The following is a 20928-nucleotide window of genomic DNA, read 5'->3' as shown; positions in this document are numbered from 1 at the left end:
CAGGATGTTTTTGCGATTGCAGTCATTCCTTGTTTTGTAATTGTGATTTCAGAATCTTAGGACAAATCTAGCAACAGACATGGTCAGGTTCTTTCTTTTGGACCTTGCATTTATAAAATACAAAAAAAACACACCATCACCATGTTGCATCGCACACGACCGTTCTTTGATCGTTTTAAACTCTTACAATAACGAACCAGCACATTTTTTAGAGCACCCGCAATGATAAAGTAAGGTGCTATCTATAAAATATGTACATCTCAGCAATAGACTAGATTAATCGTATACCACCTCAATAGTATATCTACACATGGGTTTCTATAGCTCTCTAATCAATTGTCTCGTTTTTCTCTATAGATTATTTCCAGGTTAATAGATAGTTTTGCTCTCTCTCTTCATTTAATCTCTTCCAAGTAGGAAAATATGCTGACATGGATCTCTTGTAGAGAGCCTATAAATAACCATTGTGGGTGCCCTTAAGGATAAATGCCCACTGAACCCCAAAAAGCGCAAGCAATATAGGAATAAAATCCTATATGTAGTAAGGATTTCCCACACTTAGCAAACAAGTAAGCTGCAATTTTCTTCCATAACAAAATTAACTGTGCTACAGTGAGGATACAGCAAAACTATAGTAATATTCTAAGAAATTGAAACATCAAAATTGATGGCTGCTGGTGCCAGATGTTTTCTGGAGAACTTGTCTGCTCCTTTGAGCCCCCCTTGTGAGATGAACACGTTTTCGAGGCTTTGTGTTAGCAGGGCTTCCTCAGCATGCACAGGGAGTTTTTCTGGTAAGTTTTACGAGCCACCGAGGTCAACTTGTTTCTCGTGAGTTTCACAAGCTACCGAGGTCAACTTTCTGGAAGTGCTAATTTAAATTGATGATTCAAGACCTCTTCTTCTTAGACTCAGATTTCTCTCCATCATTTCCTTTCCTTTTTGATTTCTTCATTTCTTTGCGCTTCTCTTGCTTGTCAGCCTTTGTCTTGTTGGATTTCACACTGATAACACCGCTTGCGGAAATCTTTCCTCCGTTCAGCGCCTTCTCAATCTCATCGTCATCGGCATCAATTGCATACTTTTGCAGAAACTTTGGGTCCACATCATCCTCATCTATTGCTCTTCTTTGTTCCTATATTTGCCCAAGATAAGGTTAGCAAAGAAACCACAACTTTGGCATGCAAATGCAACCTTTTTTTTTATTCGTGTTTAAATGTGTCACGATATTGTCCACATCTAATAATGGTGCTCAAATAATTTAGGTGTTTTCTGTACGAGACATATGGCCAGTTTTAATATTTTAATCGTGCAGAAACTGCACTTGAACTCATAAAATATTTCAACATCCTCATTACTCCTCAGTGGACGACTCAGGATTTTAAGTATGCAACGCATTACTGTATCTAAACTCTAAAGAAAACATACCTTTACTTCCCTGGCTGCTTCATCAAGGTCCTCATCCAATGATTTAAGAGGAGCTGTATCAATCTGGAAGTAGTAGTCAGACATAGCAGCTATTATGAGATTATGGCCATGCACAAAATTTTATCTAACTACACCATGAGCATTGCTTCCATGCCCACCAATGAACAATGCCAAATCTGGAAGTGCAACTATTACGTGTCAATACTAAGTTGACAAAAGGAAACAAAATATGGTTGCTTACTTCCTTTAGTCGTGGTAATGTTGCTTCAATTTCTTTTCCTGCAATATTATGAAGGTAACCGTATAACTTCTTCATTGTCTTGATGAAGTTTGATAGAACCTGTTCCCTCTCTATCCCCAGTTCTTCCTGTCAACAGAAAAACCAAAAGAATAAGACATGCCATCTCGATGAATTTTAATTCCAAGTATTTTGAATTTGCTTGGGATCAACTTGAGCTAACCTTTGTAGCACCTATGTCTTTGTCTTGTAGTCCCATACAGAACAAAACAGCTGCTTGGGCACCATGTAGTGTAACAGGAAGCTTCTCTGAAAAATACTGGTGTGCAAGAATAGGGACAAGGTCCAGAATCTACAAAAATAACAGAAAAAGGTGAAAATTGGAAGTGTTTCAATGTAGCTTTATAACACAACTTGTATTCATATAAAGGCAAATGACAACATCTGAACTTCTAACCTGATTGAGAAAATGCTTTCATGAGATGGAATTTAATAAACGAAAAGGAGAGAAGATAACCTTCTCTGATCATAGCAACAAAAGCTACATTTGCAGAAGTGAACGGTAATAAAATCATAAGGAGGCAGTGATTTGCAGAGTAGCTGTGCAGGTATTAAATATTTCCAGAAATCTGAAAGTTGCTGAGTGATCTATAACAATGTAGAACCCCAATTTGCATCCCTACCAAACCTGGGCCTAGAAATTTTGCCTTGAACAAGTGGAATCAAACTAAAGATCCTTCATAAATTTCTTACCAGATGATAATCGACCAAATTGTTAGAATATGCTTCCAGCCGCTTCATATCATGTGGTGATAGCATATCTCCCAATATCTTTGAGGTAATATTGGTATAATAGTCTGAGGGTTCGTGATCTGAAAAATCAATCTTGGAAGCCAATACACTGGGAATACACAGCCAATAATTAGAACATCACCAAATTTCTTTCCCATGAAAAAAAATTTGAAACTTCAATATACCTCATTGCAAGCTTAAAATTGAGATGCCGGAAAGATGTTCCTAAGAGACGCCTGAATCTTTGTCTGAAATCTGGGCACATTGTTCCAAAATTTAGCTAATGCACCAAAAAAATCAAGCAAAAGGCAAAATCTGAACCGTAAACCTTCCGTCAGATTTGCTGTGTACAGTTAAGAAATCAAGCAGCTTCAGTTTGAAATGCATTAGATGAGGAAACAGAACTCATGATTTTGTACCTTGATAAAATGGATCCAAAAATCCACATTTGCTTGACTCATTAACTTCAATGTCATCGCTATTTAAGGGCCTCAAGACCATACAAGTATGCTCACCAGTCACAGCACTCTGAAGAATAGATGGAGGAAACATAAGAAGCTACTACAAAAGAAGAACTGCAGAGGTGAAGAACAACAAATAGATCAGATTAGATCATTACAGGAATTTGGCCCACATAGAATGGATAGAAGTTGTGCTTCCGCCAAAAACGGAAAAGCTCTTGTGTAAGTCCAAAAGATACACCAAGATAATGGAGCTTTTCAGGACGACGTTCGCGAAGATGGACAAGGAGTGGTGGGAGATTTGCCCTAGGCTTTACGGTCTCTTCTAGTAGAGAAGCCTGCAATAGTAATATACAAAACTGTAAGGTAGAGACTTGTGGTCAAGCAAAATAATATTGTTTGGTCACAATATATTAATTCAAATAATATGGTAGGCAAACAGAGGCTTGCATCACAATGTACATAATAAAAGCTGCTGTGCTATGTGCAGAAATAAAAAAGAACTACTATCTAAAAATATTACACCATGCTTATTTTGTTCAAAGTTTGCAAATTTAAAACTGTTCATACATTAAAATATGTAGTATGAAAACCATACAATATAGTTCTAATTGTAGAGCTATTTCAAACTGTTGCACAATAAGATATCAAATGGGCATAATAAATAGTTGTTCAAATGAACCTTCTCTGCAGCCTCAGTGATCCTGACTTCAGGCTCTTCATTTTCCTCCTCATCCTCAGCAAATAGAGTCATTTGCCCTTCATAGTACCTTTCAAACCAAATAAATAAATGTCAGTAATTGAGTATGGGTAAACAAATCCTTGTGAAAAAATTACTAATTAAATTGCCAGTAAGATTAGACAAGTCCGTTCCCTATATCTACCATCATTAATCATCAAATACCAGTTTCAGCCAAAAAAAAAACAGAAGAGCATCAACAGATACTACAATCCACAGCACCCATAACCCCTAGTTGGGGTAAAGAAGAGAAATGCATACCTTGTCAAAAGGTCCACAGCAGCTGAACCATATCCAAGCTGCATTGACAAAGGAGAATATTTAGAGTGTGGAGAGTGATGTTAACACGTGCATAACAGAGTTCTATAAAGGCAATAAACCTCACCCTCACAGCACTTGGATGGACAGCAATTCGTACAATCCGAGCTCCTGAGAGACTTGGAAACACGTTGTCTTGAAACTGTTCACAAAATTTCCATGGTATTTGATCACCAGAAGGTGACCGACCCTCACTTAGGCTTTTCATAGCTGATTTTCGAGATATTTGACCTTCCAAACAGACCTGAAGATCACAAACAAGTATATTTACAAGAAAGGTCAACATCTTGAAATGTTGTGGCGGTTGTATTCAGTAGGAACTACCCTTTAAATTTTCAGTCTAGATTGTTCATATCATCTGAAGATGGGCATCAGTGGAAGTGAAGTGGAGAAGTTAAATTTTAACAAGAGTTAAGTACTGAATTTAACAACCACGTGAATAAATTAGTTCAATCAAGGAAAGGTTCAGCTTCCAGCAAAGCTAAAAATGTATTCAGCAAACAATGCATAGTAAGAACAATGAGTTGAAGCTAAAGATATGAAGTAATAGATTTTTTTTGTAGGGAATGGGAATTAGTTTTAAATTAAAAGAACTTTTAAAAAACATAAAGCCTGAGCCCTACAGATCAGTCGTTAAAAAGTTGAACCAGATTTGCATAATGTGGTGTGCACATATAATGAGTTATTACACCAGGGCCAACACATGAAGCTTGAGCACATTCTGATGAGGTAAAAAATAAACAATGCAAAACTCACTAAAAGGTTCACAATTGAAAGTAAACAGTAAGCTATGAAACATTGCAGTGTCTTTACATTGTCAACTAAAAACTGAAGTTGGATGTTTTCCAAAATAGCATAGCACCGGAGTGTTGCCGCAGATGACAAATACATATATGATGAGATAAAAAAATAAAAATGCAAAAAAATCCCTTAAATTAAAATAAGTATACAGACGACCACATGAGATCATTTCAAGCGGGAGCAGGTGCAGAACATACTCACTCCATTCTTTTTTACTTGTCATTTAGGGCATTGGCATGGTCCAATGCATATCATTTATTTTGCCTTTTCTAATGATATATCCATAAAAACATATTGAAAATATAACTACAGAATAATATTTCATTAAAAAAATGCTAATATCTTATTTACATATGAAACCTTAATGTTTTTTGTGTATATTAGTGAGTTAAGATTACTAGGTTTGACTGCATGGATCCTAAGATGACATCTATTTCTGAATGATGGGAGTACCATCAAACTGAACTTCCCTTTTTTATAACAGTATGGGCAGATATGGTGATTCCTATGGCAAATTGACTCAACAACATCAAATAGATTGATAAACGCTGAATAGTACAATAGCAAATTAAGATGTATGTAATTTTTGTTACTGGTGCATGGCATTAGGATGCATTTCTACAATTATGTAAGAAACTTTAATGTTGTTCGGCTACACCGCAATTAGAGAATCATATATTTCACACTTTTGGCTACTGTGCAAGCAAAGAATCAGCATATGGCCATCATTAAGAGAAAATTTCAAAATAAAATACTAAGAAGATCAAGCAGGAAGCAGTTTAGAACCTGGACTACACATAGAATATCCGGGAGCTGATTTTTAGACTCATCGACTGGGCCTAGAAAATAAAGAACATAAGTTAGTACTTAGTACAGCCTGACAGTGTTGCCATGGTGAACAGTTGGGAATGCTGGGCAATTAGTCCCTACCAAGCAATACAAATAGGTGATGAGCCGGCGCATCAGCCATTAGTTGCAAGTCATTGGGTGAATTTTTGTAATGGGAAGCAACATAAAGTGCCATCATCCGCTGAAATATTAAGGAATTATGATAAGCATCCATTCATGAATAAGGAAAAAAGAGCATTTCTAATCCATACCTGTAAAAATATCTCACTCTCCTTATGATATGAGAAAAGTGTGTCTCGGTTGACATAATAAAGATCACATTCTTTTGGATGAGGTAGCCTAAAGAAAACCATAAATTGTTTCAGACATGCAAGTAACTTGGAAGAATACAAAATGCAATTTAGATGATGCTCACCTACTGATATTGGGGATGGAGTTCGCAAGATCCAAACAAAGTAAATCATTAAGCCAGCTCTCAATAGGATCACCAGATGCATACCTAATGGACTCATTTAATTCAATTTTCTTAAAAAGCCTACCTACAAACCAAAACAAAACACAAAATAAGTGTAAAACATCCAAAAATCCAAGGTTCTTCAAAAGAAGTGCATTAAACATAAGAACCTCTGTTTTAGATGAAAGTAAGAAGACTCTTACTTGAATTGGGTCCATTATTTGGAGCAGATGGCTGGCTTTGGGATTCCAACTGCTGTAGGAGCTTCAAAGACAAGGATCGCCCAGTTCCTTCGTACCTTCAATACAAAAACATCCAGAATGATTACAACCATGATTTTCAGTGTTATCTCATTTCGAAAGGAAAGCAAACATACCCATTGACAGTGGATGATAGGAAAACAAGGTATGGACCAAGCAAGGACTTAACAATTGGCAATGGAATAGCAGCAGCTTCATCAATGACAAGGAGCTCAACTTGAGAAAGCTTCCCATGATCATGTGGTTTCAGATACTGCAACATTAAAAACAGTTGAACTGGGTTGATTGATATCAAGCAAAATATTGCTCAATGTGGGAATAAGCTAGTAAAAATTATGTCTGGGAAACAACAAACTATAAATACAATTTTCAAGGTATGAACCTTAATTGAATTTATCAATGATCATCAAACACACTTTATTGAATGATCTACAAACAAAGAACATTATCACGAAAACAATAATGGTATATTATATATATGTTTTATGAACTACAGAGGATACAGCTCATGTGAAGAAGACCACCCAACAATCTACCCAGAATAACGTAAACTTTGCCATTGTGAGATTTTTACATAAAATCTCAGGAAGGACCAGTATGCATTAAAAAAGTACCAGTCCTAATTAAATTTTGTATCATATATGCTGCGTTTGTGTACCTTCACAGGCAAGTAATAGTAATAACAAGGACATAAGTTTTTCAATCTTCTGCAGCATTTAATAGACTGGATTATTGAATGTGATATTTATAGCAGATAACAACATCAGCCTTTGGTCAAAGGTAAGTTGGGACTAGGCTAAGGATGAAACCTAAGTAGAAACAAATGAGCTAAAAGGGGGGAATAGCTAAAAAGGCAAAAGATTAAGCTAGTTAACAAAAAGCATTCCAGCTCATGGTTCTAGCATATGAATAGCTACTTTCCACAAACTCCTACCCAAAGCCAGTTCTTTCGACACCATGTCTTCTTTTAACTGGTTCCTCCCATGACAGTTTTACATAACCCATGCCTCCTTGTATTTTTGAAATGGTTTCGAGTGCACTACAGACTAGTTCTTCAGGGGGGGCTCCATGGTATGCCAAACCACCACAAGCGATGTTGGACAAGCTTCTCCCCAATCAGTGCCACTCCTACCCTACCATGTTTACAATAATTTCTAATTCAATCCGTCCCTGTATGACCACAAATCCACCATAGCATACAAATCTCTGCTACAATCAACTTCTGGATGTGTTTTCATATTATAACCAGACATAAGGTAAGCAAAGAACTATGGTAAGCAAAAATAGCATAATCTCAAAGTACCAAGTCAACTACCATAATATTGGCATGGCCATAAGATAATGTGCATTTTAAATCCACCAAAAGTTTAGTCCTCCCAAACAGGATACTAAAGGTTTCTAGGGAAGCTAAAGGATCCCTTTGCTCATACAGTTTGAACTTTGAAGCCCCTTTCCACCAACATCTGATAAGTGATAAGTCTAAACAGAACAGAAAGAACCTTTGGGTGGAAGTAGTAACTGTCTACCTGGATCGTCTGACGATGCTGCTTGTAGACATTTATTTGAATAGTTGCCTTCTTGAGTTCTGGATCTGCACTCTTCACCACATCATAATGCAAATGCTCCTGAAAGGGGTGAAATGATACATACATTAACTGCATAATACAGAATTAAACTTTTTAACTCCAAGACTAGACTAGACAGACACCTTGTACTCCAGTGCATTCATTCCCTTGCACACAAAATCAAACAGTGTTTTTAGGTTCTCTGGACTTGGGGCTGTGACAAATATGTTTGAATACCTAGAAAGACAAAAGATTAGAATTAATCACGGAGAACGCAACAGATAATTAACTTTAATTGAGTTGAGCATTACCCAGCAGCAATGGCTCCAGCAATAGCAAGACCAAGGGCAGCTGATTTCCCGCGTCCGCGAGCAGCAAGCAAGGCAACTGTGCTCCTCAGGGACTTGTCCAAAATAGAGTCAAGGAAATTGATCACAGCTTTACCCTGTACATAACTCTTAAGTTTCAGCATGCTGCAAAATGAAAGATTTCATGTGTAAGGTAAACTAAAACAGGATAGGCACTAAACAGTACCTGATCCATCGTGAAGCACTTTCCAATTAAAGGACCAACTGGAAAGTCTTCACGGAATTGATCTTTTAGATCTTTCAACTCTCTCTCCCTTTCTGACAGTCCCTCAGAATCCTAAACATATGTTAAAATATATATGACATAGCAGAATAAGATGGCCTGGTTGAAACAACCAGAATATCCAAGAGATTCATAAAAAAGGGGAACAACTCAGCAGGAGCATTCATAAGATCAAAAGGCACCATCAGCATGAGTAGACAAGACGAGTTATATGGAAAAAAAAAGAGAGAGAGAGAAATTAAGCACACATACCTCATTGTTCGTAACTGGTTGTATAAATTTCATGTGAGAGGATATAGGCAAAATGTTGAGTTCGTCATCCATGACGACACATGATTTGCAAGACGCTATGGATAGCAAGAACCTCTCGTTGAACCTAGCAGCAGCCTGGGTATGCGACTCTGTCCGGAATCTTTCATGGACATCCTGTTGGAGCAGGAACAACTCAACTTAGTCAAGTTATCTCAGCACCGAAGCTAAGATGTAGCATGTAAACCAAAATTGTCCCAAGTTTATTGATAGAAATGGGATCATGTATGTATGCATGAGAGAACAAGAGAAGCAGAAGGTCCAACAGAGAATTGAGCTCACCATGACCATTGTATAAAGACTGGTGAGAGAGGAAAGGGAGCGGAGCAGCAGGATGATCAAACCACCACCCTCAACCGTCTCGATGGTCCTCGCGAGTAGGTTGGGCGTGAGCGCCTCAAAATCCTGCGGCGCCAACAAACACCATATCAGTACAGGGGAATTACACTACACCACACCACAGCAGCACCAAAAAGGAGAAAAACCAAGCTAAGCTTGATGTTAGACAGACAGACCTGCAGGATGCACATGCCGAATGTGTTGCCAAGAACCCTCTCGGAGTCCTTGTAGAGGCAGTAGGTGATGTCAGACGTCTCCAAGAAGAGCGAGAAGGGGTCGGCCTTCTCGGGGTCCATGAGCCCCCTCTGCATGAGCTTCTTGATCTGCTTGGCCCGCTTCTTCTTGTGGCTACACAAAGCATTCCATACAGGTAACTGGAACGGCATTGCTCACACATCTCCAATTCAATTCAACAATCAATCAATCGGTGCAGCAACCAATCGAGTACTCGAATCGAATCTTAAGCTAAGCGAATATGGTAGAGTAGGGATGGGTAAGGAACCTGCTGATCTCGAGCTTGTCGCGGTAGCACCAGAGGACGGAGGGGCGGGACTTGACGCGGGACTTGGCGAGCATGTAGTTGAGGTTGACGATCTGGTCGCGCGACTTGTCGCCGACGATGACGAACATGGACCGCTGCCGCTCCCGCACGCCGTTCTCGATCAGCGTCCGGATGCGCTCGTCCACCTTCTTCCTCATCCTCGCCCTCCTCTCCTCTTCCCCGCCGCCGGGCCGGTCTCGTGTGGTCACAGGAGATGAGAGCGCGCGACGGATAGCGCGGGGCGGACGGCGGCGGAGGCGGGCTAGAGGAAGGAAGGCGCCGGCGGAGGGTGGTGCGGCGAGGCGCGGAGGCGCGTACGAGGTACGAGTGATGGAGAGGAGGAGGTCCGGAAGCGTGGGGATTTAGGGTTTAAGACATAGATGGGCCTTTCATGGGCTCAAACTTGAATCTACGGAGATAGGAGATGCTGATAACTTTTTCTATAAATTTAGGGTAAATTTAATTAAATCTTTATTAGGACTTTGACTAGTAAATTTAATTAAATCTAAATTTGGCTGTGCTCTTCTCCCTCCTTTCCCAACTAACCTCCCTCTTTTTACCGTCTGCACGCTGCTAAACGTTGTATTTTTTGCAAAAGAATTTCTGTAGAAAAATTGTTTTACAAAATCATATTAATCCATTTTTTAAAAAAAAATTAATACTTAATTAATTATGTTTCATGAGTCGTACGTGCGCGTGGATGAGTTCCTAACTTATGGTGCCGAACTCATGATGAAACGGAGGGAGTAATAATCTAATGCATACCGACACTGAAAAGGAGCCCTAATCGAACTCATACAATTCTTAACCAGAACAAACAAACTCCAATACCACAACACAGTCCATCTTGCCTTGCATGAACGAATTTAGCTGTGCAGACTAAAGTTCTCTGCACTCTGGAACTCTACTGTAGTAGCATCTACACAAAATAAGCGCAGAGCTTACTCTATTGTAGCCTCTCCATAGAATTGGTTAGGCATTAAGCAGCATACACATTTTCTAGTTAATGCTGATTCTGTATTATCACATTTCTTCAAGACATCAGTATGACAGATGGTCATAAAGACCGTATAATATTAGCGATATAATGTGCATTCATACCTTTTTTTTTTCCTACAAACATGAATCCCTAACTACTGTATACATCTCTCAACTCTGGAGACAAAAAGAAATTCAAAAAACGCAAAAGAAACAAAGTGTGTTATGACAACAATATCAAACTATTTTCTTCTGATATCCGAGCACTTCATCTTCATTGACATACCAACTAGGTACATGTCCTGCATTTGAGTTCAAGTCATTTGATTATCGTCAAAAGTATAGCCACAAAAATATCACCTCGTAGTACGAAAGTTTTATCAGACTATGTTAACAACAAAGTGAACATTAGTATGCAAGTCAGGATACTAACCAGTCTATCACAATTCACAATGCATCTGCATTTCTACCACCTCTCTTACTAACTAGTTCACAAAGTCGGCAAGGCAGTGTGTCAAGGCTCATTTCACGCGACCTTCCAAAGTTACCCAGGGTACCACACCTCCTCCATGCATGGTATTCTGCATAGGCTACGGGATCATTTGCAACAGCTTTCACATATGATGCCAACTCACGGAGTGAGCTGAATTTTGAGGCATCTATAATAGAATTGGGAGGAATGAAGTCCCAGACATTGGGTGCCCCGAAGTATATTGGCACTGACCCAGCCTCCAAGGCATAGAACAATTTCTCGGTCACATAGCTTTCTGTCTTAGTATTCTCAATTGCAAGAACAAACTTGTAATGTGACATTGCGCAGTGAAGATGATCCCACCAGTGTGGTTTTCCATTATCATTGGTTGAACAAACTGGATACATGGATAATGCCATGTCAGGACCATCAACATTATTCAAGCATTTCCCGAAAGAGTGGTGCGGAACCAATGACAGGAAATCTTTTGCAACCTTGTCTCTATGAGGAAGACACCTTGAAGATGACCAGTAAATAAGTGCATCCTGACACCATACAGGAGATCAGACATTGAGATGATTAAATAAACTTTTTTTAAAAAAAAAAAAGTACTACTACAGCAGAACTGATTGTGTCTCAGAGTGTGCAAAAATAACAAAGCAATAGACATCCACAATTTCATATTTACAAAAAGCATTCAGGTATACCGGTAAGTAACAGGAGCACCTTAGCCCCCGCTGAGTTATGTTGTTAACTTGTTTTGAACACTACACACAATCGGATCTTGTTGGCAGTTGAAAATTGTATGAAGTTTAAAATAAAAATATGAGAAAAAATGAAATACAGAAAAAAAAAAGTATCGAAGGGAACAGCTCGACCTAAATGTGTGAGGTTGTGCAGCTGTGGTGCACTGGTGCCTGCTAAAGTCTTAATATTATACTTCTACAGTCAACTACGCACACTTAATCCTATCATGCTATGATGAGCAGTGAGCTAGCAGAGTCAGGAACAATGATGTCATGCGCCATGTTTACATAATATATTATTGGCAATACGCAATGAATGGAAAGTTAAGCATCATGTTGGGCTTACATTTCTCTTTTCAGTTGATACATGGTAACTTCGGCTAGTGTGGAATGATTTTCCAGCATATGTTACTTGCACATCATCTTTAGCATGGTAACCTATAAAAATGTCCTCGAAACCAGTTGGTTTCCTAGCAGCCTCCAGATCCAGATATACACGAAGAGGCAGGCCTTTCATTCTCTGCAAAACATGTTCAAGAATATGTTAAACTTGGAAATCAGAAAGATGTTAACATTTACTTTGTTTAAAACAGCATCCTTACATAAGTAATGAAATACAGTATCCTCAGGAAAAAGAGAACTAAACTACTAACGGAAATGGTATGTAATGGTTAGTAAAAAAACCAATTGTATTTGATTCCATGATTAAGTTTTGTCAGAATTGTAAGCCTGTAACTCATGCCACTCAATACTGGCACTATATATGTGAATCCACAAATATTTTCGTGGAGACTCTTCATGCTGTTTTCGACAAGATGAAACTAACAATCATTGGGTTTTTTTATTGTATGGTGGCTATATGTGCCTAGGCAGTTGTTGGCACTTCCATTTGGGCCAGGCAGGTCAACGGCTAGAGTCTTTTAGGAAATATATGTGGTGCATTAGACATCATTTGCCATATGGCTACAAGGTTCATTAGCACGACATACAACCATTTGCTGGGTAATAAGGAAGCATCAAAACTGAGCATGTCTTCGGAATAAGATGATCTGATCTCCTGCTGAGGACATTGTGCTTTTTCATTCCTGGAATTTTGGACAGGCCTTCAGGGAGCGAATGTCAAAGAAGTGATGAAGGCAGGGGCTGCAACACAGCCAACACTACAGGATGAACCACTTCGGTGGCATGAGGCTCCTAAACACCAAGCCCAAAACGAAAACAGAGAGGAATACCATGCTGTTGCTTCTGACTTTATGAGAGAAGGGAACATCAACCAAATGTTGCTGATTTCACGTAACCTGGATACCATACAAGATTACTCCGTTCATCATGTGTTTGAGGGATAACTCTGGGAGAATGAACAGCAATATGTCCATATTTCAATAGTTAGCAACGCAATCCAAGAGTACGCAATATTTACAAACTAAGGGTGCTTTTGGATCAGTGAGACGCATTGCCTAGCCAGCAAAAAATAACTGCCTGCGGCTATAGCCCACGCAACAAGCGACCTGTTTCAAGTCTAGCTGAGGATGTATGACCCTCTGAAAACTACCAAGTTATTACTTGGCAATGCCACTAAGATACAAAAGCAGAAAAGGGGGCAAGCAATCTATAGGAATTAAAAAAAACTGGCACAATTAAGTAAGGTTGTTTCTCTAACTGATAGTACTTCCAGATATGCATTAACACTCGAAGAATTTTATTAAGGCCTTGTTCGGTTTGGAGGGGATTGAAGAGGATTGGAGGGGATTGAGGGGGAATAATTTCACACCACAGTAGGTGTGGAATAAATCCTCTCCAATCCCTCTCTCATGGGGATTAACCGAACATGACCTAAGGAACTTGTTAGTCCAGCTGAACTATCATCACACTCGAGCATTGCCCTTTTACACCTATAACACTGAAAGTGAAAAATTGCATTCGCGAATTCTTCAATTCCGCCACACAACCCTTACCAGATAAAGAAGTGTATGAATTTGTCCATAATTAACAGGAAAGTATGGAATTCACAGGAATTGACCAGCGAAGTGAGAATCCCAGTGGCTACCTGCGGCGGCGGCGTGGCGCCCTCGAAGAGCAGCGCGTCGGGCCGGTCGACGGCGGCGGCGGACTTGCTCCACACGCAGCTCACCCCGCACCGGCACGTGTACACCCCGTCGAGCGCGTCGGGGATCCACGTCCACCCCTTGACGAGCACCCCGACGTGGCGCGTCCTCACGCCCTCGCACCTCCCGCCGCCGCCGCCGCCCCACCCGGCCCCGCCGGTGATCGACGCGGCCGCCGCCGCGGTCGAGTTGGCGCCGTACCCGGGCGCCCCCACGGCGTCGAGCTTGGCGCGGATGCGCGGGCACCCGACGGCGGCGTCCCAGTCGGCGAAGGCCGAGAGAAGCGACGTGAACGGCGACCGCTCGCGGGTGCCGACGGCGTCCAGCGCCGTGGCGAAGAGCGGCGGCGCCGGCGCGGCGGAGTAGGAGGAGATGGACGGGAGCTCGAAGTAGCCGGAGACGAGGAGGAGGAGGATGACGGCGGAGGCCAGCATCGGGGCCATGTAGTTGATCCGCTTCGGGAAGAGCATCGAGGTGGCGCGCCCCTCCTCCTCCTCCGGAAGCTTCTGGAAGCTTCGCCTCCTCGCCGGAGCGCGAGATCTCGGTCTCGGAGGAGGGGGAGGCGATAGGTAGGAGGATTCAGGATTAGGTGGAGTGGAATTAAAAGTTTTTCGAGGGGCTCTTTTGGAAAAGATGTCAGTTCGCGTATCGGAGGTTTATTTCAGCTACGGTGTTTTTTGCGATTAGGTCCTTGGAAGTTTGAGATTTTACAGTGGAAAGGGTGGGAGGTTGTCGCCGGCGGCTGCCGGTCGTTTACCAGGTGAGAATTACGATGGTGTTGACTTTGACCATAGATGGGCTGGGCCCTGCATTGAAAGGCCAGGCGGCCCAGGCCCAACGCCAAAATGTAGGAGTATTATTTTTTAGATTTTTCATAAACCTCCATCCATTTCAAGGTTGACCTCACTTGACAACTTCTAACTTGTAGCCAATGTTTGGAAATGGGTTTGGGATATGATTTCCCACTCCCAAAGAGTAAGTTTCAATTTTAGCCATCCATTCATCTCACCCCATTTCATCCTATCCCTCTATTCATTTTTATTTCTCAATCCCACCTCTCATAAGTCATAACCCATTTTCCAAACACACATGTAGAGAGAGTTGTACGAATTTATGCCTCTCCCTTCCCAATTCCTCTACCAAAATCCTTTTATACTATTTTTCCCCGTAGTTTGCAGAAAATCATCAAATGCAGAAATGTTTGCAACATCATCTGCATAACTATCTTAATAAAGAAGTGCATATAAGATGGTACAAGATGGGAAGAACAACTTCTTCCACTTTAGATAACACAATGCTATTACACCATGAAATACATACGTCATATATATATATATATATATATATATATGATCATATGCAACTCGCTACGCATCATGTGCACCTTCACTTGTCACCATTCTCCTCCTGATGATCACCCGCGAATTGCTCGGATGGCAGCAGCATCGCGAGCGAAGCATCCAACTGCCCGAATCCGAAATCCATGGCGCCGAAGCTTCCCGCGGAGAAGAACTCATCCCCACCACCGGAGCCGGACCCGACGCCGGCGATCCCTTTGACGTCAAGAAACTCATTGCCGCCGCCGCCGCCCCACGTGAACTCCGGCTCCTCCTGCTTGTGGCGGCGGCGACCCGACGTCGGCGGCGGCGGGGGAGGGGGGAGAGCGGGGGCGTGGCCCTGGAAGAGGGCGACGTGGGCGAAGAGCTTGTCCTTGCGGGAGAAGCTGGTGCCGCAGGAGCAGAGCCAGCGGTCGCGGCCGCAGTGCTTCTCGTGGGTCTTGAGGTCGGCCATGACGGAGAAGCGCTTGGCGCCGCAGCGGCCGCAGACATGGCGCTTCTCGCAGTGGCTCCGCTTGTAGTGGTTCTTCACGCACAGGATCGTCTTCAGCGGCTGGAAGCTCGCGTGCATCCGGTTCCGCTTGCACCCGGCGTGCGGGCACGAGTACCTCCTCTCCGGCTGCGGCGGCTGCTCCTCCCCCTCCGGCGGCGGCGGCGGCTTCGCCAGCGCCGCCGCGCTCTTGTACTCGTCGCCGTGCCCGCGCATGTGCATCCGCAGGTTCGCGTCGCGCTTGAACCCCTTGCCGCAGATGCCGCAGAAGTGCGTGTGCGGCGCCAGGATCTCGTCCTCCTCCAGCTGCAGCACCTCGTACTTCTCCTCCTCCGCCGCCGCCGCCGGATTCTCCCTCGCATCCTGCTCGTCGCCGGCAGCGCCGACGCATTCGTCCATGGCGCCGCCGTTAGTCCATACCTTGAAGAGCTCGTCGTAGTCGGGGCTACCCATCTGCTCCTCCTCATCTTCCCTGTTCGTCTCGTTATTACGAGCCGAGCTGGAGCTCTCGCCGGCGGCGAGGCTGACCGCTTGTGCGGCTCCGGCCGCGGCGGCGGGCGGCGGGGTGGTGCGGCTGAGGAACGAGGAGTTCTTGAGCGACGGGAGGAGGCTGCCGGCGGTGGAGATGAGCTGGACGATGAGGCATGTCAGGTCGGCGTTGACAAGCTGCTGCTCCGGCGTCGCCGCCGACGACGACGAGGCGCGGCGGCCGGCCATGGATCGGATGACGTCCTTGACCTGCCGGATCTTCTCCTCGATGAAGGTGAGGTTGTCCAGCATCGTGTCCGGGCTCCAGTCCATGTGCTGGATGCTAACCGACGGCAGCAGCTGCTGCGGCGGCGGCGGCGCCATGCCGAGGAGAGCGTCATCCGCCATGAACGGGTAGAAGAGAGGATTCATGGAGGTCAGGTTCGCAGCCTGATCGCGCATCGTGTTCGTCATCTGGTCGCGATCCATTGCAAGCTTCTGAATAATCTCGCGTGATCTTTATTAGGAAAAGAGATGGCGCCTCTGAAATCTGCAGAGGAAGAGGAATCAAGATCGTTAGCCAGTTCAAAGATTGTTCTTGTTTTTTTTCCCCCAAGAAACTATTTGATGTTATTTTTGAGTTGGTTGAAAAGTCAAGAAACTGGGAACTAATTAGTAGTAGTAATCTACTAGATTATCAAGTGATGCAAGATTTGCAATCTGCTCCATCCTTTTCACTGACACAGTCAGCAATGCTAAAATGAAGTTTAAATCGATTTTTTTTCCCATAAATTACTTGATCAAGGTTCTTCTCTGAACGAATATGCTACGAATTAAAAGATACTACCAGCTTTGATCATTTTCAGAATCACTAATTTATTACTAACACAAGACAGGAGAAACCAACATCCTTTTTTTTTCCTAAGAACAAAGAAAAAATTTTGCAACTACTGCAGGCTGCAGGAACAAGATATCTTAAGAACCAAAAGTCTCCTTCTTAGTTCAGAATAACCTAACAATTCACCTAAACTTAACTAGTTAACCGTAAACCCTGAAGAAATTTCTACAAGAACAATAAGGAAAAGCCTTAGATCCAAGAACACCCTCTCTATCCTCCCAAGATCGCAGAAAACAGGGGAAACTTATATCCATCCAAAGTTCCAAACCATAATAACCTAGAACGAAACTGTCAACTGTACAAGAAGAAGCCAAAACAAAATCACCAGCAAGATGGTTCCAATCCAGCATCAAGCCAAAACAGAAGAAGCTTACAAGTTGCTGATCAGAGATCACATACCCAATCAAATCAAGCAGGGGGAATCACTCCCAGCTCGTCGCCATGGACGCCTAGCCGTGTCTCCACACCAAGAACAGCAGAACAGGAGAGGAGAGGCGAGCGAGAAAGCTAGAGGAGATCGAAGGAAGCATCCGGGAAGCTGGGGGAGCTAGCTAAGGCGTGAGCTGTAGGTCAAATTAATTTGGGGGTGGGATGGGCTCCCGATTCCAAGATCAGGATCGAGAGAGGAGGGGGACGGATCGGTCGTCGATTGCCCATCATCCTATCTTAGTTTAGTCGGCTGTCAGTGACTAATAGCGAGGGAAATTGTTTGATTAGTCGCCTCGAGTCTCGGTTCACTCTGCTCGAGCAGTTGAGCTTGAGCTAGACCTCTCTGATTGTGGGTGTCGCAGCCTGATTTGCTTGCCGTCTCTTTGGTTGGCAGTAACGCAGGTGCTTAGCACATGGGAGCACTTGTTTATATCAGCTTGATTATACTATGGTTTAGTGGAGGGTAGATCAGGCCTTTGCGTGTGATTGTATTTGTTTTCAGACGGGGTCCTCTCCGTAGGGTTTGCAATATCGCACGGTTACACCACGGTTATTGTGCGGTAACCTTCTTTCCGGTTTTTTAAACTTTATGATTCGTAACCTCCGGTTTTCGCGGTAATCGTGATACTATTGGGTAGAGATAATCCTCACCAATATGGTAGTAAAGGAAAGTCTGCCTCTCCACTATTATGTGGCCACCGAGAACTGATATAGAACTGAAAGAAAAATATGAGATTATTTTTAAGGGCACATTTGAAATGCAGGATTATAGAAATATATTAACATTCATGTACGATAGCCAATCTATAGGATTTTGCACAGTCCATTTCTTTGTTTTAAATGACCTTATACAAATATTTCCCAAGAAATGAAATCCTTCAGATTTTCTTTTAGGGCCCCTTTGAAACGCAGGATAGGAAAAACACAGGAATAGGAAAAACGTAGGAATTGAAGTTGTATGTTTTTCCAATCCTACAGAAATTGAAAACACAAGAAATGGAGAGAGGAGCCCTTTGATTATACCACAGGATAAACTCAACAAAGGAAAGTTTCACAAGAGGTCTAATCTCTTGCTTATTTTCCTATGGAATTGATCATAGGAATGCAATCCTATGGAAGTTTTCTTATCCTCTCCCTATGAATCAAAGGGCTCTATAGGAATAAATCCTTAGGAAAATGAATCCTCCAAAATTCCTTTGCTAATCCTCCATTTTAAAGGGGCCCTTAAATCCTTTCAATCTCAAGGAGCCCTAAGATGTTGGTGTTTTTGTTACCTTATTTTTGTTGGAAATTTAGTGAGGTTCACTGATGTATCAATGGCCTTTACTAGGTTTAGCACTTATATTTACTTTACGCCATGCTATATATTGTACAAAGTTCCAGTTAGCATTGTTCCAGTTAGCATCATGATATACATCATCAAACATATAGAAATTTCATTAAACCTCACAAAATCAAAATGAAACTTCATGAAACATGATCTATATTTGTTAAGTCTGGTATGTCTCGCTCATGTTTTTGTGATATTTCCCTCTGATTATATGAAATAACCTAGTGCAAAAGTAAAACTTATTTCCAAATACACTAGTATAAAGTGAAAGTATACACTAGACCCCATGCAAAGTGAAACTAGATACACTATACCCAATGTAAAGTGCAATTTGATCTTAATGTATGTTAGAAGAGACACATTCGTAGGTGTGCGAGTAAACAGTACATGTGTGTATTTTGTGCAATTGAAAAAGAATATAAATCATTACAACAACAGAACAGTTTTGTTTATATGTACTTATGTTTGACATATTCCTTGGCTGTCAACTCCACACTGAGATTTATGCAACCTTCATGGCACAGGCAAAGTTTGCACATGGGCTGGTAGGCCTATAGATGTGGGGTAAGGAAGAAAGGGTGAATTGTAAGAGTTAGATAAAAAGAATTTGCTGGTGGTCAGTACATGTAGGGCACATGGAACTTAAGAAAATTTTGGTACACACTCCTGATTTTATAGTGTAATGTTTAAAATTTAGCGTAAATATACTTTAGAAAATTTACAAACTGTTTTGGACTTTTGACATGAGCCCGATGTCTTTTGCTGCTTTGACAACTTGCAGCAGCAACTATGACTACTAATGTTCAAGCGTACACATATTAGAACCAATATGTACATATATTAGAACATAGTGAACTATTAACCTATTTGATTTTAAAATTTAAAATGATTAGATATTATCCCGAGAGCAGTACATCAAGTCTCAGAAAAATACAACCACCAAAGCCAACCTACCTGCAGCAATCTACATGCAGTTGCTACCTCAAATTGCATATTGTGCAAATGTAGGACAACTAGGTCTTGCTAAAAGTGCTTTTTTTATGGTTGTGGATTGTAATCAAAGACGTGCTTAAAAAAAGAGTGAGACTTGTTATACCCATGGTTTTTATCACTTAAAAAGATATGAGAATGACGGCAATACTAAAATAACAGAAGAAAAGTACGGTGTTATTGAATGAACCATAAACATAAACTCTCAGTGTAAAATATCCCAAACAAAAATGTTATGCATCTAGAAAGTATATTTTAGGTCAAGAGATTCGTTACATGGCTACAAGGTCACAAATTAGTTACAGCCTTACAGGTCTCATGTATCATCGTTTTGTGTTTTTTTTACAATGAACGGACTTACCTATTGGATAGGGTGGGTCGGTCGGTCCAGCTATAACCTGTGTCATCTTACACACCAGAACCTCTTCTAGCACTGAGCCATCCATATTAACCACCGTCTACTAACCCATAAACAACCCATCAAATTAATATTTTACTCCAGACTAGAAATGAGGCAAATTGCTCGTCTCTTCGTCCCGAGCCATCGACTATTCATTCGTCTTCATCACCTGTTGCTTGATACTTGTTCCTTCGCAGTATCGATGATTGTGCTAGTATACATGTGTTGACGATGTATTGTGCACAGGCCCATCCGCCCATGGCCCGAAGCCCTAGCCAGCAACATGTTAGTGGGTTATGTATGGCTAAGCGACTCTATAATTGCATTCTATTTTTCTTTTTTGTCTTTGATGTTCTTTTGTACCTTAATTTATTGATTGCACTCTTGTTCTCACACGGTTGCAAAATATGAAACAGTATGTGTTATATTCCATTATTTTTTTCAAGCATATCTGTTATATCTTTATTTTAGATTTAGAGCTATGTCCGCCGACCATTTATCATGGCGTGCACCGTATCTCCCGTTATTTTGTGAAGCAACCCACGCAATCCCGCTTCCAAACCGCGAAGGCGTAAATCCTCAATTTCCCGTCTTCGAAGC

General features: G+C 41.8%; 3 protein-coding genes across 3 annotated transcripts; all 3 read right to left on the bottom strand.

Annotated features, from left to right (window-relative positions):
• Window positions 1-558: 558 nt before the first annotated feature.
• LOC4351627 (RNA cytidine acetyltransferase 1) lies at window positions 559-10017 on the bottom strand. The gene is made up of 25 exons (XM_015764931.3): window positions 9647-10017; window positions 9321-9492; window positions 9088-9210; window positions 8749-8922; window positions 8440-8550; window positions 8217-8350; window positions 8049-8142; window positions 7867-7965; window positions 6457-6593; window positions 6284-6378; window positions 6042-6165; window positions 5878-5965; window positions 5708-5807; window positions 5564-5616; window positions 4044-4220; window positions 3920-3957; window positions 3602-3689; window positions 3078-3257; window positions 2878-2986; window positions 2644-2713; window positions 2420-2567; window positions 1890-2018; window positions 1670-1795; window positions 1429-1491; window positions 559-1135 (listed from the first exon to the last, which is right to left on the bottom strand). Exons 1-25 carry the CDS (start codon window positions 9841-9843, stop codon window positions 890-892), a joined length of 3075 nt encoding a protein of 1024 aa, XP_015620417.1. The 5' UTR covers window positions 9844-10017; the 3' UTR covers window positions 559-889.
• A 663-nt stretch (window positions 10018-10680) lies between these two features.
• Window positions 10681-14612, bottom strand: LOC4351626 (alpha-(1,4)-fucosyltransferase). The gene is made up of 4 exons (XM_015762720.3): window positions 13929-14612; window positions 12228-12401; window positions 11097-11680; window positions 10681-10965 (listed from the first exon to the last, which is right to left on the bottom strand). Exons 1-3 carry the CDS (start codon window positions 14454-14456, stop codon window positions 11111-11113), a joined length of 1272 nt encoding a protein of 423 aa, XP_015618206.1. The 5' UTR covers window positions 14457-14612; the 3' UTR covers window positions 10681-10965; window positions 11097-11110.
• Window positions 14613-15065: 453 nt separating this feature from the next.
• LOC4351624 (zinc finger protein STAR3-like) lies at window positions 15066-17993 on the bottom strand. Its single transcript, NM_001404652.1, has 2 exons — window positions 17579-17993; window positions 15066-16831 (listed from the first exon to the last, which is right to left on the bottom strand). The coding sequence occupies exon 2, from the start codon at window positions 16768-16770 to the stop codon at window positions 15373-15375; it is 1398 nt and encodes a 465-aa protein (NP_001391581.1). The 5' UTR covers window positions 16771-16831; window positions 17579-17993; the 3' UTR covers window positions 15066-15372.
• Window positions 17994-20928: the final 2935 nt, after the last annotated feature.

This window comes from Oryza sativa, chromosome 12, assembly GCF_034140825.1.
Source record: "Oryza sativa Japonica Group chromosome 12, ASM3414082v1".
NCBI classification, from domain to species: domain Eukaryota; kingdom Viridiplantae; phylum Streptophyta; class Magnoliopsida; order Poales; family Poaceae; genus Oryza; species Oryza sativa.
This window is presented reverse-complemented; position numbering and strand designations above follow the sequence as displayed.

Excerpts from the sequence above, each read along its gene's own strand:
- LOC4351626 (XM_015762720.3), bottom strand. The coding sequence starts at position 14,456 with ATGCTCTTCCCGAAGCGGATCAACTACATGGCCCCGATGCTGGCCTCC. Across the intron at positions 12,402-13,928 it reads GCGCCACGCCGCCGCCGCAG|AGAATGAAAGGCCTGCCTCT; the intron begins GTAGCCACTGGG and ends CATGTTTTGCAG. Across the intron at positions 11,681-12,227 it reads TATCAACTGAAAAGAGAAAT|GATGCACTTATTTACTGGTC; the intron begins GTAAGCCCAACA and ends GTATGGTGTCAG.
- LOC4351624 (NM_001404652.1), bottom strand. The coding sequence starts at position 16,770 with ATGGATCGCGACCAGATGACGAACACGATGCGCGATCAGGCTGCGAAC.
- LOC4351627 (XM_015764931.3), bottom strand. The coding sequence starts at position 9,843 with ATGAGGAAGAAGGTGGACGAGCGCATCCGGACGCTGATCGAGAACGGC. Across the intron at positions 8,551-8,748 it reads AACCAGTTACGAACAATGAG|GATTCTGAGGGACTGTCAGA; the intron begins GTATGTGTGCTT and ends ACATATGTTTAG. Across the intron at positions 8,143-8,216 it reads GCTGGAGCCATTGCTGCTGG|GTATTCAAACATATTTGTCA; the intron begins GTAATGCTCAAC and ends TTGTCTTTCTAG.